The 17,187-nt window shown below is 44.3% G+C and overlaps 1 protein-coding gene across 4 annotated transcripts in view; it reads left to right on the top strand.

Annotated features, from left to right (window-relative positions):
* Positions 1 to 17,187, top strand: part of fbxo11b (F-box protein 11b) — a 215,976-nt gene that overhangs the window by 190,141 nt on the left and 8,648 nt on the right. For 3 of the 4 annotated variants that reach the window (XM_072511187.1, XM_072511178.1, XM_072511198.1), the window contains 2 exons: positions 10,328 to 10,438; positions 12,328 to 12,435. In XM_072511187.1, the coding sequence (XP_072367288.1) occupies positions 10,328 to 10,438; positions 12,328 to 12,435 (219 nt within the window). Of the gene's footprint in view, positions 1 to 8,653; positions 8,782 to 10,327; positions 10,439 to 12,327; positions 12,436 to 17,187 lie in introns of those variants that run through there. The other variant, XR_011948202.1, reaches the window with a different exon arrangement.

The raw sequence follows: 17,187 nt of genomic DNA, 5'->3' as shown, positions 1-17,187 counted from the left end.
TAGGAAAGGCAAATTACGATAACATTAGACAGGAATTGAAGAATTTGGATTGGGTGCGGCGGTTGGAGGGTAAATTAACATCGGACATTTGGGCGTCTTTCAAGCGACACTTGATTATGATTCAGGACAGTCACGTTCCTGAGAGAACAAAGGAAAGTACGCCAAGTTTAGGGAGCCTTGGATATCGAGGGATATTGTGAACCTTGTCAAAAAGAAAAAGGAGGCTTTTGTACGGTCTAGAACGGTGGGGACTCTTGAGTATAAAGAAAGTAGGAAGGTACTTAAGCGGGAAATTAGGAAGGCTGGGGGGGATCATGAAAAGTCCTTGGCAAGTAGGATTAAGATGAATCCCAAAGCTTTTCATTCGTATGTAAAAAGCAAGAGGGTGGCTAGGGAAAGGATTGGACCACTTATATTAAGCCAGAGGAAATGGGCGAGGTATTAAATGAGTACTTTGCATTAGTGTTCATCAAAGAAAAGGACTTTGTGGAAGATGATTATTGGGTAGGGTGTGTAGACAGTCTGGGTCATGTTGACATCAAAAAGGAGGTGGAATTGGGTCTTTTAAAGACATAATAGATACGTCTCCTGGGTAGGATGGGATTTACCCCAGAATACTGAGGGAAGCAAGGGAGGAAATTTCTGGGGCCTTAACTGACATCCTTGTATCCTCATTGGCTATAGGTGACATCCCAGAGGACTGGAGAATAGCTAATGTGGTTCCGCTGTTTAAGAAAGGTAGCAGGGATAATCCAGGAAACTATAGGCCGGTGAGCCTCAAGTCGGTAGGTAAATTATTGGAGAGAATTCTCAGAGACAGGATTTATATCCATTTGGAAACAACTGGACTCATTAGCGATACACAGCATGGTTTTGTGAAGGGGACGTCGTGCCTCACTAACTTGATCGAGTTTTTGAGGAGGTGACAAAGATGATTGATATGGGGAGCACAGTAAGAAGTCTTACAACACCAGGTTAAAGTCCAACAGGTTTGTTTCAAACACTAGCTTTCGGAGGTACGTTCCCTCTTATAGATGAACGAGATAGACCTTAGGAATCAGTAAACAAACAAAAAAAAAAATAACACAAATTATCTCAAACTGATCACCACTTTTCAGATAAGATTTACATGACCAAGAGGGAACATACCTCTTCATTCACCTGAGGAAGGAGCAGTGCTCTGAAAGCTAGTGTTTGAAACAAACCTGTTGGACTTTAACCTGGTGTTGTAAGACTTCTTACTGTGCTCACCCCAGTCCAATGCCGGCACCTCCACATCATGATATGGTGGATGTTTACATGGATTTCGGTAAAGCCTTTGACAAGGTCCCTCATGGCAGACTGGTACAAAAGGTGAAGTCACATGGAATCAGAGGAGTGGCAAGATGGATACAGAACTGGCCCGGTCACAGAAGGCAAAGGGTAGCAGTAGAAGGGTGATTTTCTGAATGGAAGGTTGTGACTAGTGTTCCACAGGGATCTGTGCTGGGGCCCATAGTGTACAGAAACGATTTGGAGGACAATGTAGCTGGTTTGATTAGTAAGTTCGCGGCTGACACAAGGTTGGTGGAGTGGCAGATAGTGCAGGATAGAGGTAGGTTGAAGTCTTGGGTAGAGAAATGACAAATGGAGTTTAATCCAGACAAATGTGAGGTAATGCATTTTGGTAGATCTAACATAGATGGGAAATATACCGTAAATAGCAAAACTCTTAGGAATATTGAAATTCGGAGATCTGGGCGTGCAGGTCCACAGATCTTTGAAAGTGGCCACGCAAGTGGACAAGATAGTCAAGAAAGAATACAGAATGCTTGCCTTCATTGGACGGGGCATCGAATATAAAAACTGGCAAGTCATGCTACAGTTGTATAGAACCTTGGTACGGCCGCATTTGGAATATTGCGCACAATTCTGGTCGCCACATGACCAGAAGGATGTGGTGGCTTTGGAGAGGGTGCAGAGGAGGTTTACCAGGATGTTGCCTGGTCTGGAGGGTGTTAGCTATGTGGAGAGGCTGAATAGACTCGGACTGTTTTCATTAGAACAACAGAGGCTGAGGGGTGACCTGATAAGGGCTACAAGATTGTGGGGCGTGGATGGGCAGGTACTCTTTCCCAGGGTGGAGGGGTCAGTCACCAGGAGGCATAGGTTTAAGGTCTGTGGGGCAAAGTTTAGAGGAGGTGTGCGAGGCAGGTTTTTTAACACAGTGTTGAGTGCCTATAATGCGTTGCCAGGGGAGGTTGTGGAAGCAGATACATTAACGGCGTTCAAAAGGCACCTTGACAAATATAAGGATAGGATGGATATAGAGGGATGCGGCACTCGGAAGTGCTGAGGGTTTTGGCTACGGGTGGTATCATGACTGTTCCCGGCTTGGAGGGCTGAAGGGCCTGTTCCTGTGCTGTATTGTCCTTTGAAACCCATGCAGACACTGGGAGAAAGCCCAGACTCCGCACAGACAAGCCGGGCATCGAACCTGGGTCCCTGGCGCTGTGAAGCAACAGTGCTAACCTTGTGCTACCACGAGGACCCTGGAATTATGGAACGTTTTGGGTTAGATGGGCAGCATGGTCGCCGGAGGCTTGGAGGGCATCTGTTCTTTGCTTCAAAGCATTCATTCATATCTGAACAATTGATTTCTTACTAAACCATATTCAATTGCTCACTTTTAAAATTATGGTTAATTGATTAAATAGGAGAGGCTTCCTGCGATTTCTCATTCAATGTTGAATTGAATTTGGAATTTAAGATAATTTGTCGATACGACCCAACACAGAATGTTACTGGTCACTAGTGTGACAGTTAACTTCATCCTAGAAACAGGACTGAAAACAAGGAGGCAGCAAGACTGGAGCTTATCTTAGAGTGCCGACAGAATGTATATATACACTCTCAGTCTATGAAATACAAAGGTGTTATTTTAAAGACGGGATTTCAATATTCGGGTAGTGAGCTATTTCAATTTAAGGATTGCTTTGCAAGCGGAGATACTCTCTAGATTGTATTGCACTGATTAGACTCCGGTTGAAATGTAATATTATAGTCGTTCCACGTATTCATTGGCCCATTCACACCTTGTCCATTGCATTGTACTCTAATTCCACTCCATGTCTCCCACATCAGCTGGTTCCGGCTTTAATGACTGCCTTGCTCTTCTAATTTCATTTTGTAACCAAGAATATTGCAGCACATAATTAACCATTGCACGTAGCAGGCGGCAAATTGTGTTTGTGAATGTGCCCATTGCCACGTGGTGGGGATTGTAATTGAATTCTTTGTAGATTATGATTCCTGAAGCTGTCAGGGTCATGCAAATCTTATTTGAAAAGTGGTGATTAGATTTGGAGATAACTCGTGTTATTTTTTTTGTTTGTTTACCGATTCCTAAGGTCTATCTTGTTCATCTATACTGTATAGGCAGTTAGATGGTACAATAATAAGGAATTGTTGGCGATGGGTTTGTTGACTAATGGCAATCAATCTCGATTCATCTACAACAGATCAGACATGAAGTGACGAAAAAGACCAGTGGTGGAGTGCTTTTAGAACCATGGGTCCAAAATCACTTGTCCCTCCCAAGTGTGCACTACTTGCTATGTTTTAAATGAATCATAAATTGTCCATCAATATATTAAGTTCTAAAATAATTTGCATTTGAAGGAATCAACACTTCCACTTCAACTGTCTCCCTAAGATGTCTGTTCTATAGATTTGCCACTTGCACTTGAATATTGGTCTTCAGTTTGCTGGAACATGCCCATTAGTTAAATTTTTCCCCCTGATCATTCAGTATTTTTTGCTCTGCAAATGCAAGAACAAACATTTGGGTCCATCGTGAATTATGGGATTGACGGTGTATCTCACTACCCATGAGATTTAAGGATTGAGAAGGATGAATCATCAAGAAGGAAGTGGGGTCAATTTGAGATAAAATCAGGCACCAAAGGAGAAGTAAAGAGAGGAAAAGAAAGATTGGATTGAGAGAGATAAAAAGAGACAAAGGAAAAGTCCGGAAAATAAATTCTCTTGGCTGGAGCAGTTGATTGGAAAAATGAATTTCATTAAAAAGGTATTTAGGTTAGGCAATAGCTCTAACTATCGACAATGAATGCTATTGTCAGTTAATGCACAAATGCAGCAACTTCATGAAACACACGGTGAGGTTGAGTATGAACTGCAGCTTGTGAAAAGAATAAAAACACAGCTCATCAGCTGCCATTCCGAAAGAAGTCTTACAACACCAAGTTAAAGTCCAACAGGAGCAGTGCTCCGAAAGGTAGTGATTTGAAATAAACCTGTTGGACTTTAACCTGGTATTGTAAGACTTCTTGCTGTGCTCACCCCAGTCCAACGCCGGCAACTCCACATCATGGCCAGTCCAAAAGATTATGGCTAGTCGGCCTCAGCTCCACTTTCCTGCCTGCTCCCCAAAACTCTCGAGTCCTGTACAGTTCAAGAATCTATCTGACTCGGCCTTGAATATATTCAGTGACAGTCTCCACAGCTGGGGTAGTGAAATCCAAGATTCATGAACCATGGAAAAAAATCCTCCTCATCCCGGTCTTAATTAGCTGACCATGTATTCTGAAACTGCACCCAAGTTCTCGATGCCCCGATGAGGGGAAATATCCTCTCAGTATCTACCCTGTCAGAATTTTACATGTTCCATTAAGATCAGAACTCTAATGAATACAAGGCCAACCTGCTCAACATTTACTCATAAAACAACCCCTTAATTACAGGAATCAATCTTGTAACCTTTCCGAATTACTTCTAATGTACTTGAGATATGGTCTCACCAAACCATGTGCAGTTACAGCAAGACTTCCCTATTTTTATCTTCCATGCACCCCTCCTGTGTGCATCACAGACCAACATCTTATTGCCTTCCTAATTACGTGCTGTACCTACATGCTAACCTTGTGTTTCATGTACTGGAACATCAAGATCCCCTGTTTACTGTAGCATTCTCTAATGTTTCCATTCATTTCTTTTCTGTTCTTGCCAAAGTGGATAACCTCACATTTTTCCACAATATACTCCCATTACTTAATTTTCTGTTCACTCACTTAACCTACCTCTATCACTTTTTGCAGATGGCCCGTAACAGCCTCCCCGAACAGGCGCCGGAATGTGGCGACTAGGGGCTTTTCACAGTAACTTCATTTGAAGCCTACTTGTGACAATAAGCGATTTTCTTTTCATTTCATTTCATGGCGTGTCCTCTTCACGACTTACTTTCCCACCTATCTTTGTAGTGTCTCCAAATTGAGCCAGAATACTTTTGGTCATTTCATCCAAGCCAATAATATAGATTATAAACAGTTGAGATCCCAGCACTGATCCTTGTGGCACTGATCCTTGTGGCCATTAGTCAACAAACCCATCGCCAACAATTCCTTATTATTGGCCTTTGTTGGCCTTTAAATTATTTTATCCCTGATTTCTGTTTGTTAGCCAATCCTCTATCCATGCTCATAACACCCATCATATCTGGTGTGGTAACCTTTTATGTGGCATCTTATTCAATCCCTTTTGGATACCCAAATACGCTAGACCTACTTGTTCCCCTTTACCAACTCTGCTTGTTGCATCCTCAAAGATAAAACTGTTAAACATTTTTTCCCCTTTATGAAAATTGTATTACAATGTTTAAAATATACTTACAGATGCTCTCACTATCTTGTTATTTACTCTCATCTATTTCATCTCGTTATCCTTTAGTTTATGAAATTTTTCAAATCTTCTGGTCTTACCATCTTTTTCAATTTGATACTGTTGTTAACTAACTTAGTTAGCCATGGATGGTTCATCATCCTCGTAGAGTCTTTCCTTCCCAGTGGAATGTATTTTTGAAAATTATGCAATACCAGTTAAATATCTGCCTTGCTTATCTACTATCTTAACTTTTTAATCATAGAATCTACGGCACGGAGACAGGACCTTCGACCCAAACTGGTCCATGCCAACCAAAAAGCCCATCTAAGCTAACCCCATTTGCCTGCATTTGGTCTGTATCCCTCTAAACATTTCCTATCCATGTATCTGTCCAAATGCCTTTAAAATGTTGTCAATGTCCCTGCCTCAACCACTTCCTCCGGCAGCTCATTCCACATATGTACCACCCGCTGTGTAAAACAAGTTGTTCCTCAGGTTCTCATTAATTCTTACCCTTCTTAATTTAAACCTATGCCGTCTAGTTCTTGATTTCCCAACCCTGAATGAAAGCTGACTGCATTTACTCTATCCATGCCTCTCATGATCTTGTGCACCTCTATAAGATCACCCCTCAGTCTCCTACGCTCCAAAGAAAAAAGTCCTAGCCTGTCCAACCTCTCCCTATAACTCCGTCCCTTGAGTCCTGGCAACATCCTTGTAAATCTCTTCTGCACCTTCTCCAGTTTAAAAACATCTTTCCTATAGCAAGGCAACTAAAACTGGACACAATACTCCAGGTGTATACTCACAATACTCTTGGAGAACAGTGCACCTGAATTCCAAGGTTCCTCTGTTCCACAATACTCCCTAAGGTCCTACCATTCACCATGAAAGTCATATCTTGTTTTGCCTTTGCAAAGTGCAACACCTCACTTACCTGTATTGAACTCCATTTGCAATTTCTCGGCCCACTTTCCCAGCTGATCAAGATCCTGCCACAATTTGTGATAACCCTCCTCACTGTCTACAATACCACCTATTTTAGTGTCATAATCTATTTTCCCAGTCTGTGTTAGCCGACTCTGTGTTTCTACCCTTCAAATTGTCTTTATTTAAGTTTAAGACACTAGCTTCAGATTACTTCTATGCAGTGAGTAGTAATGATCAGGAACACTATCTGAGGGTGATGGAAGTGGAAATGATCAATGGTTTCAAAAGGAAATTGGATGGCTACTTTAGAGAAATAAGCTTGCAGGAAATGGGCCTGACTGGATTGCTCTACAACAAACTGGCATGAACTCGATGGACTATGTGGCCTCTTCCTGTGCCATAATTCCTGATCGCCTTCAAAATGAATATGAAATTCATGTTATGATAACTGTTCCTGAGAGGATCTTTTTACTATAAGTTTGTCAATTAATTCTATCTCATTACACATTGCCCAGATTTAAAATAGCCTGTTCCCTGTTTTGTTCTACAACAGATTGTTCTGAGAAACTGTCCCACATACACTCTATGACTTCAAGGCTTGGTCAATCAATATGCAACTTAAACTCATTCATAATTCATAGAATTTATGGTGCAGAATGAGACCATTTGATCCATCGAATCTGCACAAGCCCTTGGTAAGAGCACCCTACTTGAGCCCCACGCCTCCACCCTATCCCCATAACCCAGCATCCCCACCTAACCTTTTTGGACATCAAGAGCAATTTAGCATGGCCAATCCACCTTACCTGCACATCTTTGGACTGTGGGAGGGAACCGGAGCACCCGGAGGAAACCCATGCAGACGGGGAGAACGTGCCGATTCCGCACAGTGACCCAAGCCAGGAATCGAACCTGGGACCCTGGAGCTGTGAAGCAACTGTGCTAACCACTGTGCTACCGTGCTGCCCTTATTGCAGTACCTTTCTTACATGCTTCATTATTTCTTGATTTAAGCTCTGTCCCACAGTATAGCTACCAGGGGCATATCGACTATTATCAACAGTGACTTCTTTCCTCTTATTTATTTATTTTCAACCAAACTGATTTTGCACCTTATTCTTCTGAGCAAAGATCATTTTTCACTTCTATAATCTCCTGCTTTATGAGCAGAGCTACCCGCACCTTTCCTTTCTGCTTCTTCCAATGTCAGGTTCTGAATATTTCATTTCCAGCATTGGATACCCTGCAACCATGCCTCTGAAATGCCATTGATTCATTGTCTAGTTAGAAATGCTCTGTGCATTTAGGCTAAGAACCTTTAATGTTGTCCTTTTTCTAATTTTAGACCAGGTTTGACCTTATTTGTACGATCTGTCCCTTCTTGTTGCACTCTGATAATGATTACCCATATTGTTACCCTGCCCTATTGTTTTGTCTTTTATCTTTAACACATTTTTCCTTGTTTTAAATCTCTGCTGTCACTCTTTTTTTCGTGTGTGTTGTTCTCTCCCCCCCCCCCCCCCCATTGCTGGGGCATGGGTCCCAAACAGTCCCAACGAAGCCTGCCCCTACAAAACAACAGCTCTCTTTCCCGCGTACTGGTGACAGTGCCCCGTGAATTGAAACCCATTTCTGCCACACTAATCTTTGAGCCATGCATTCAACTCTCTCATCCTGTTGACTCTATGCTAATATCCCTGTGTCTCAGATAGTAAACAAAAGACTGTTATCTTTGTGCTTCTGTTTTTACATTTGACCTCTAGTTGCGCATTCATTTTGCAGCTGAACTTGTTAGCCTATCTAACTGGTATCTATGTAGACCATGGCCATAGGATCTTTCCGTTTCCACTCCACATCTCTCTCCAGCCTCAAGAGAGATGCCCTGGCACTGGGCACGCAATGTCGACTTTGGGACTCTTGCTCCCAGCTGCAGGGAACTGTATTTCTCCCCCTAATTCTATGGTCACTACAATGAATACAGTCCTTTTTATGCCCCCCAAATTGAATGGCCCCTGTATATGGTGCTGTGGTCACTGTGCTCATCTCCTTGCTCTCATCCACACAGATTGCAAGAACCCCGTACCTGTTGGACAAGTGCAAGCCTGAGACTCCGTTAATGCTACCTTCTGGATGTTCATACCTGTCTCACTTGTAGTCATGCCCTCCTCTCCCTGACCATGGACCAAATCTGAAGTACGTAACCTAAGGGGTGTCACTGCCTCATTGAACAAAGTGTCTGGAAAGCATTCCCCTCCCTGATGCATCGCAGTGTCTGAAGTTTGACTGAAGTGGCACAAATCGTCCAAAACCTTGTGGAGGTTTGCAATTCATGGGGTACCTCTTCCTTGCTACAAGTCACTGGATGATTTACACACATCATTAAAGTCAAACTCCATTAAACTCATTGTTATTTTGGCAACAGATTCTCAACCAATATTTCGAGCAGTTTTTAATTAACCCCTCAGTTCCAGGTTGTGCCCTTTGGTCCTGATGATCTGGAAAAAATTGAACAATTGTCATTGTTTATATTGCCTACATGCTTGTAATGTGAATGTCCCATCTACTTAAATCATTCTGGGTCCTCTCCTGTATGCACTCAATAGCTGCAATATCCTTGTACTGTGCAAATTTCTGATTACGTTTTCACCAATTATTTGTAAAATGACAGGATTACCCCACTATTTTGGCTGAATAGTGATCCAGTAATCCCTCCAAACATTTACTTTATCTACTGCCACGGGGCATTGTTGCAGCAGCTTCAGTTTGTCAATCAGGACCTTGATCACTCATTTAGCATTTCTCTACCTTGAATTTCATACACAAGTGTGTCCAATTCCCAAGTTTATTCAGAATTTTTTTGCAGTCTACCAGCTTCATTAGCTTTGTGTGATCTTCAAATGTAGCCACTATGCTTGTGACCACTAGATCAGGTCATTTATGAAGATACATCTTGAAGACAGATCTTGGAATTTTAACTGAGGGGGGGGGGGGGGGCGGGCGGGGTTGTACATGCTTTGTGGAAGGAGTGGGTTTTTATTAGTTAAGTTGCTTTAAAACATTCCCTCATGGGAATGAAGTTACGCTTCAGTTCTCTGAAAAAGGTGTAGACTTATTGCACATTGCGGGGTACAGAACAGTATCTTGAGTGTGTGATAGGTGGGCTTTCTGACAAATATGAATAAATTGCTCCACAGAATGGCAAGATTTGGCTTGGAATTTGAAACTGCAATCAAACCAAAAGCATGGAAAGAGAAATATTGTTTAGCCTGTCAAGCCTGCCCCTCCTGTACACAATTTATTGTTTACTTTGTGCATAATTTTCTGTATTGTATCCCGTCCATTTAATTTATTGAAGGAGCTGTGTCAATGCTGATCGATTGCATTTAAGAAAGATCCAAAACTAAAATGCATAATTTGATGTGTTTTTCAATTTGTGTCATTGTAGAAACCTCCCATCAGGAGGAGGTATATATTTTGCAGTGTTTTCAAGTTAACTTTCTAGGGTGTACATGATACTGAAAATACACTTCCAATAATGATACTGCTCATTTAAATCACTTGGGCTTTTTTTCTTCCTGTATGAAGATTTATTTTGATTGTATTGCATGTTTGGGAAGAAAACGCTCCAATTTATAGATGGGATTGTTTGTTGCTGAATTGTTACAAGATTTATTGCTGGTGTGGATGTTTTCTATTGTAATATGTTGTATGCCATTCTCTTTTTCATTCTTTATTGTAGGACTCCTTGAAGAAAATGATATCTTCAGGAATGCCCAAGCTGGTGTTCTTATTAGCACCAACAGCCACCCAGTATTGCGGAAGAACAGGATATTTGATGGGTTTGCAGCAGGTCTGTAACCTTTTAATCAAAGGTTGTGTGCAAGTATTGTGAAAATCAAACTTTCATGAACAACTTCTCCCAACTGTTGAATGATATTGCATAATGTAACTGTATTTGAATGGTTATCCTTGAATGGAAGAAAAGGGAGTACTGTTATCAATACAAGTGGTTTCTGTACAAGACCGTGATTTTGATAGAACCATGTCTGGTCTCTGCTGAATGCAGACATGATAATGAAATGAAATGAAAATCGCTTATTGTCACAAGTAGGCTTCAAATGATGTTACTGTGAAAAGCCCCTTTTTTGCTCCCCTTTTGAACGCAAGGCAGTCTTGTGGGATGAAGAAGCTGTTCAACAGCTGACTGCTAGAAGTATGGTTCTGATGAAAAGTACTTGTGATGTGGAACTAACTTTAGTGTCACTGTAATAAGGTAACTCTAATATCGGGAACAAATTTGCATCAATAACCCTAATCTGTTGAAATGTGCACAACTTAATTACAAATTTTAAATATCTGCCTACCTTGTTTTCCACCTAGTGTCTTTATCCAGTTTTATACACCCCTTTATTATATCTTTTAACACTTTGATTAATGTACTATCCATTCTATACCACCGTTTCCATAAATATTTAAATGCCAAAAATATAAAGTTAAAAATGAAGGTATGATGGCTCTGATGGATCAACTTCTGACATTTCTGTGTCAATTTAGACTTTAGCTTGTAATTGTTGCAGATTATAAGCAATGACAATATACTTTGATTGGACAAGCAGGAATTTGGGTTGATGTGCAAGCAACAATTCATGATAACAGGCACCTGTAACAGTCAACATGAGAATGACCTTAAAGTGTTTGTAATTTGATTTGGGACTCATCATATGGTACTGCTTTTACAAATGGCTTTTTTTTTGAGAGTTGATTTATTCCAGCAGGAAGGCATTTTATTGATGCCAGAAACAAATAGCTTCTACATCACCTTATTCAAATTGTTATCTATTTCCCTTGGCAACATATGATGTAGTAATAGATAACATTGCATGCCCATCATTGATTGGATGTAGGACCAGCTGAATTCTGTGGTGAATCCCTGACCTAATTTCATCAACACAATACCTGTGGGATGAATAAATTTGTTAAAATTGAATTTATATGGGGGTGGGGAAAAAGTAATCATACAGTTTGTGTGGAAAACTTGTTTTATTGAATACTATGGCCCTGAACGTGTGGGGACCTCTTAAGATTCTTGTGCAAAATGGTGGGAGAGGGCTGACATGCGGGAAATTGGATAGGGCCAGAAAACACTGGGCCTGCACCCCAAAAAACAATATATAATAGTTCCCTTTGTGAGGCAGCGCTTGGCAGAAGTTTGGATTTTCCCTAATGGGCAGCCAGTTGTCAAGAAAGAAACCAGGCCAGCTGGATGGTTAGAATGCCTACTTCTTATGCCTCCTTAACCTGACTAACTTGGATGCCTATGTCCAGATCATTTGGATACAGAAACCCTGGCCTGAAACGTGCCTGAAGACTGCAGTCTGCAGTGAAATTGACCCTTTTATGAAGGAACCCATTTCCATGGTTAGCATTTTCAGTTAATCACAAGTTCTTCTTTCAAATGGCTTTTGAGTGCTGAATCTTCCTCCTTGTCTGACTTCCTTTCCATCATCAAGATGCACTCATATCTTGGGTATCTGATCTCCTGATTTATGCTAATTATCTGACCCCTCATACTCTAATGGGGTCAGGCTCTAACTCCTGTATGGCTAATGGAAGTGGAGATGGATCAAGGAATTTATGTTTAAAATGGTAGGTCCTGAATTTGTTTAAATGGGGACCTAAAAGGTCCAAAGTAGATTTTTTAATTTTACAATGAATATAATCTGTATCCTTCTTTCATAGGCATTGAGATAACAAATCATGCTACAGCTACTCTAGAAAACAATCAGATATTCAACAACCGGTTTGGAGGGTTGTTTCTGGCATCTGGTGTGAATGTTTCAATGAAAGGTATAAAAACATATTATTCAACTTTACCAGTGGAAAAATGGTATATTCTTACTGATGGTGTAATGGGATATACTATAGATGGCTAGATATTTATTATCCACGTCTGATTTTCCGTATTGGAAAATCGTATAAACGGAGGGAAAGAAAGACCTGAATTTCTAAGTACATAACTGAAGGAGAGTATGCAGTCAGTCAATCATGTTTGCAGGTCTTCGACATGAACGCCCCTTAATTATCCACTCCCTCAAAAGTCTCACTATCTGCTCGTCATACTCGTGTAGCTATTTGAATTACTCTGATTCTGAATATTGTAAAGAGAGATATTGATACATTTAGTGTTTCCTATTATATGTCCCATGTTTTAGCCTTAAAGTAAATCATTAAAGGTACCCCAGAAACCGACCACTTATGTAGACAACTTGCAGCAACTTAGGTCCACTCCTCAAGCTGAACAGAGTATCCCATAGCCTTCTGAGAGCCCTGTGTACAATGTCAATTCACTGAACTTTCTTCATTGTAGTCAAGGCAAGTCTTCACAACTTTATTGACCCTCGACTGCCTTTAGTTTATCTTTAAAGCAGAAAGCACATGGCTGAATGAGATACCATACATGCCTTTCTGATGCTGTTATGTTGCTACACAGTTCCACTTCAAGCACAGTAGTATCTAAAAGCTAAACGTTTTCTGCTTTATGCAGTGTTCCATATGTTCAGTGTTTAGAACTACTAGTGCTTGGCTTCCGGTTGCGGCGATGCACTGTTGAGCCGCACGTTTCGGCAGCTCCCGTTCTAACGGACTTTTGGACTCTTTTTGGGAGCCCCAACGGAAATTTTTTCGGACCGAACCCAGTGTGGGGTGACGAAGTAAGGAGTCCCCCCGGCCCCCCCCCCTAGTGTGTATGGAAAAGATCGGTGGTAGTGGCCAGATTGCGAAGGATCCTTTGGAGCAGCGGCAGAGAAGAGAAGCAAGAAGCAAGATGGCGACGGATGGAGCCCAGACGACATGGGGCCCAGATCAGCAGGAATTCCTTAGACTATGTGGAGGAATTCAAGCTGGCGCCGATGTTGTTGGCAATCGAAGGGCTAAAAGAAACTCAAAAGGCCCAGGCGATAGAGCTCCGTGGGGCGAAGGAGAAGGCAGCTGAGAACGAGGATGAGATTCTGGGCTTAGCGGTAAAAATGGAGACGCACGAGGCGCTACACAAGAGGTGTATCGAAAGACTCAAAATCCTGGAGAACAGCTTGAGAAAGAACCTCCGGCTTCTGGGTCTCCCCGAGGGAGTGGAGGGAGCTGACGTTGGGGCTTATGTGAACACGATGCTCCATTCGCTATTGGGAGCTGAGGCCCCCTCGGGCCCCCTGGAGGTGGAAGGGGCTCACCGGGTCCTTGCGAGGAGACCAAAGGCTGGAGAACCACCAAGGGCGATAGTGGTGATATTTCACCGCTTCACCGACAGTGAGGCTGTTTTGAGCTGGGCCAAGAAGGTGCGGAGTAGCAGGTGGGAGAATGCGGTGATAAGAGTGTAATCAGGACTGGAGCGCGGAGGTGGCGAGAAGGAGAGCGAGTTTTAATCGGGCCAAGGCGGCGCTTCACAAGAAGAAAGTAAAGTTTGGGATGCTGCAGCCGGCGCGATTGTGGGTCACGTACCAAGGTAGACACTATTATTTTGAAACGTTGGAAGAGGCATGGACCTTCATCCAAAAAGAGAAATTGGACCAGAACTGAGGGACTGATGCTGTGGGGGAGATGATGATGTACAGAAATGTAAATTGGGGAATGGGAGGTTCACCGTATCGGGATGATAGATGGGGAGGGGAAAGGGAAGAGAAGAATCTCTTTTTTTTTCTCTTTTTTCTTTCTCTTGATGGGGGGACGACACTGAGAAATGTGGGCGCCGGTGGAAAAAGGGACATGGGTGGGGGATGGGGAAGGGGAACGGGGCTGTAGGGGGAGCTGCGCCTTAGGGGGTGGGGCTGATCTAGGAAAGCGCGGGGGTTTTTCCCATGCTAGGGAGATGATGGCGGGAAGATAGGCGCAAGGAGGATGAGAGTTTCACACACGGGAGGGGGGGGGTCAAGGAGAGAGCGGGGGAAGCCGGGGTCAGTTGGAGTCAGCTGACTTTCGGAAGCATTATGGGGGGAGTAACCATGCTAGATGGGGATCTAGCGGCGGGGGGGGGGGGGGGCACAACTGGGTTGCTGCTGCTGGGATCGAGAGGGAGCTGGCAAGGGAAGAGGTGGTCGGGAAGGGAGTGCGCCGCCTGGGGGACGGGGGGTGCGCGGGACCTGGACGTGGGACTGGCCTAGAGTAGGTGATGGCTAGTCGGCGGGGGGAGGGGGGGCGGGCAGCCCTCCAATCCGGCTGATCACGTGGAATATGAGAGGCCTAAATGGGCCGATTAAGAGGGCCCGAGTGTTCGCGCACTTAAAAGGACTGAAGGCAGACGTGGTCATGCTTCAGGAGACGCATCTTAAGGTGGCGGGTTAGGTTAAGGAAAGGATGGGTGGGACAAGTGTTCAACTCCGGGTTGGACGCGAAAAATAGAGGGGTGGCTATATTGGTGGGGAAACCGGTGTCGTTCGAGGCTAGGAATATAGTGGTGGACAACGGTGGTAGATATGTGATGGTGAGTGGTAGATTGCAGGGAAAGGAGGTCGTGCTGGTAAATGTAAATGCCCCGAAGTGGGATGATGTGGGATTTATGAAGCGGATGCTGGGACGTATCCTGGACCTGGAGGTAGGAAGCCTGGTAATGGGGGGGATTTCAATACTGTGCTGGATCCAGGGTTAGATCGGTCTAGATCCAGGACCGGAAGAAGGCCGGCAGCGGCCAAGGTGCTCAGTGGGTTTATGGAGCAAATGGGGGGAGTGGATCCGTGGAGATTTGCTAGGCCGTTGGCCAAAGAGTTTTCCTTTCTCCTCCCCCCCCCCCCCCCATGTTCATAAGGTATACTCCCGGATAGATTTCTTTGTTTTGAGTAGGGCACTGATTTTGAGGGTGGCAGGAACGGAGTACTCGGCCATAGCCGTTTCAGACCATGCACCGCACTGGGTGGATCTGGAACTAGGAGAGGAGAGGGAACAGCGCCCACTCTGGCGACTGGATGTGGGACTATTGGCGGATGAGGGTGTTTGTGGAAGGGTGCGGGGATGTATTGAAAGGTACCTGGAGGCCAATGATGATGTTGAGGTCCAGGTGGGGGTAGTATGGGAAGCGCTGAAGGCAGTGGAGAGTTGATCTCCATTAGGGCTTACAAGGAGAAAAAAAGAGGGCAAAGAAAGGGAGAGATTAGTGGGGGAGATTGAGTGTGGATAAAAGATATGCGGAGGCCCTGGACGAAGGACTATATAGGGAGAGGCGAAGACTTCAGACAGAGTTTGACCTGCTGACCACAGGGAAGGCAGAGGCACAGTGGAGGAAGGCACAAGGGATGAGATACAAATACGGGGAAAAGGCGAGCCGGCTGCTGGCCCACCAGCTTCGTAAGCGGATAGCTGCAAGGGAAATAGGGGGAGTTAGGGATGAAACGGGAACTACGGTGTGGAGTGCAGGGAAGGTAAATGAGGTGTTTAAGACCTTCTATGAGAGGCTATATAGGTCCCAACCCCCGGAGGGAAAAGAGGGGATGCAACAGTTTTTGGACCAACTAAGGTTCCCGAAGGTGGAGGAGCAGGAGGTGGCAGGTCTGGGCGTGCCAATCAGGGTGGACGAGGTGACTAAAGGGCTGGGGAACATGCAGGCAGGGAAGGCCCCGGGACCAGACTGATTCCCGGTGGAATTTTATAGGAAGTATGTGGACTTGTTGGCCCTGCTATTGGCAAGAACCTTTAACGAGGCCAGAGAAGGGGGGGGGCTCTACCCCCGACAATGTCGGAGGCGACGATATCATTAATCCTGAAGCGAGATAAAGATCCGCTGCAATGCAGGTCATATAGGCCTATCTCGCTCCTGAATGTAGACGCCAAGTTGCTGGCAAAAGTGCTGCCGATGAGGATCGAGGATTGTGTCCCGGGGGTGGTGCATGAAGACCAGACCGGGTTTGTAAAGGGGAGACAATTGAATGTTAACGTGCGACGAGTGTTGGGGGTGATAATGATGCCCCCAGCGGAGGGGGAGGCAGAGATAGTAGCAGCGATGGATGCAGAGAAGGCATTTGATAGGGTAGAGTGGGAGTATTTATGGGAGGCGCTGAGGAGGTTTGGGTTCGGAGAGGGGTTTGTCAGTTGGGTTAAACTCCTCTATGGGGCCCCAGTGGCAAGTGTAGCCACAAATCGGCAGAGATCGGAGTATTTTCGGTTACATAGGGGAACAAGGCAGGGGTGCCCTCTGTCCCCATTACTGTTCGCGCTGGCAATTGGACCACTGGCCATAGCGTTGAGAGACTCTAGGAAATGGAGGGGGGTGGTTAGAGGGGGAGAGGAACACCGAGTGTCACTCTACGCAGATGACCTACTGCTGTATGTGGCGGATCCTGTGGAGGGGATGACAGAGGTTATGCAGATATTGAGGGAGTTTGGAGATTTTTCGGGATATAGGCTTAATATGGGGAAGAGTGAGCTTTTCGTAGTACACCCCGGGGATCAGGGAAGAGGGATAGACGGCCTGCCGTTAAGGAGAGCAGAAAGGAGCTTCCGATATTTGGGGATTCAGGTAGCCAGGAGCTGGGGAACTTTACACAAACTCAATCTGACGCGGCTGGTGGAGCAGATGGAGGAGGATTTCAAGAGGTGGGATATGCTGCCGCTCTCATT

Source organism: Scyliorhinus torazame, chromosome 1 (genome assembly GCF_047496885.1).
Source record: "Scyliorhinus torazame isolate Kashiwa2021f chromosome 1, sScyTor2.1, whole genome shotgun sequence".
Taxonomy (NCBI): Eukaryota; Metazoa; Chordata; class Chondrichthyes; order Carcharhiniformes; family Scyliorhinidae; genus Scyliorhinus; species Scyliorhinus torazame.
Note: the sequence above shows the minus strand (reverse complement) of the source record. Positions and strands in the feature narration are given on the sequence as shown.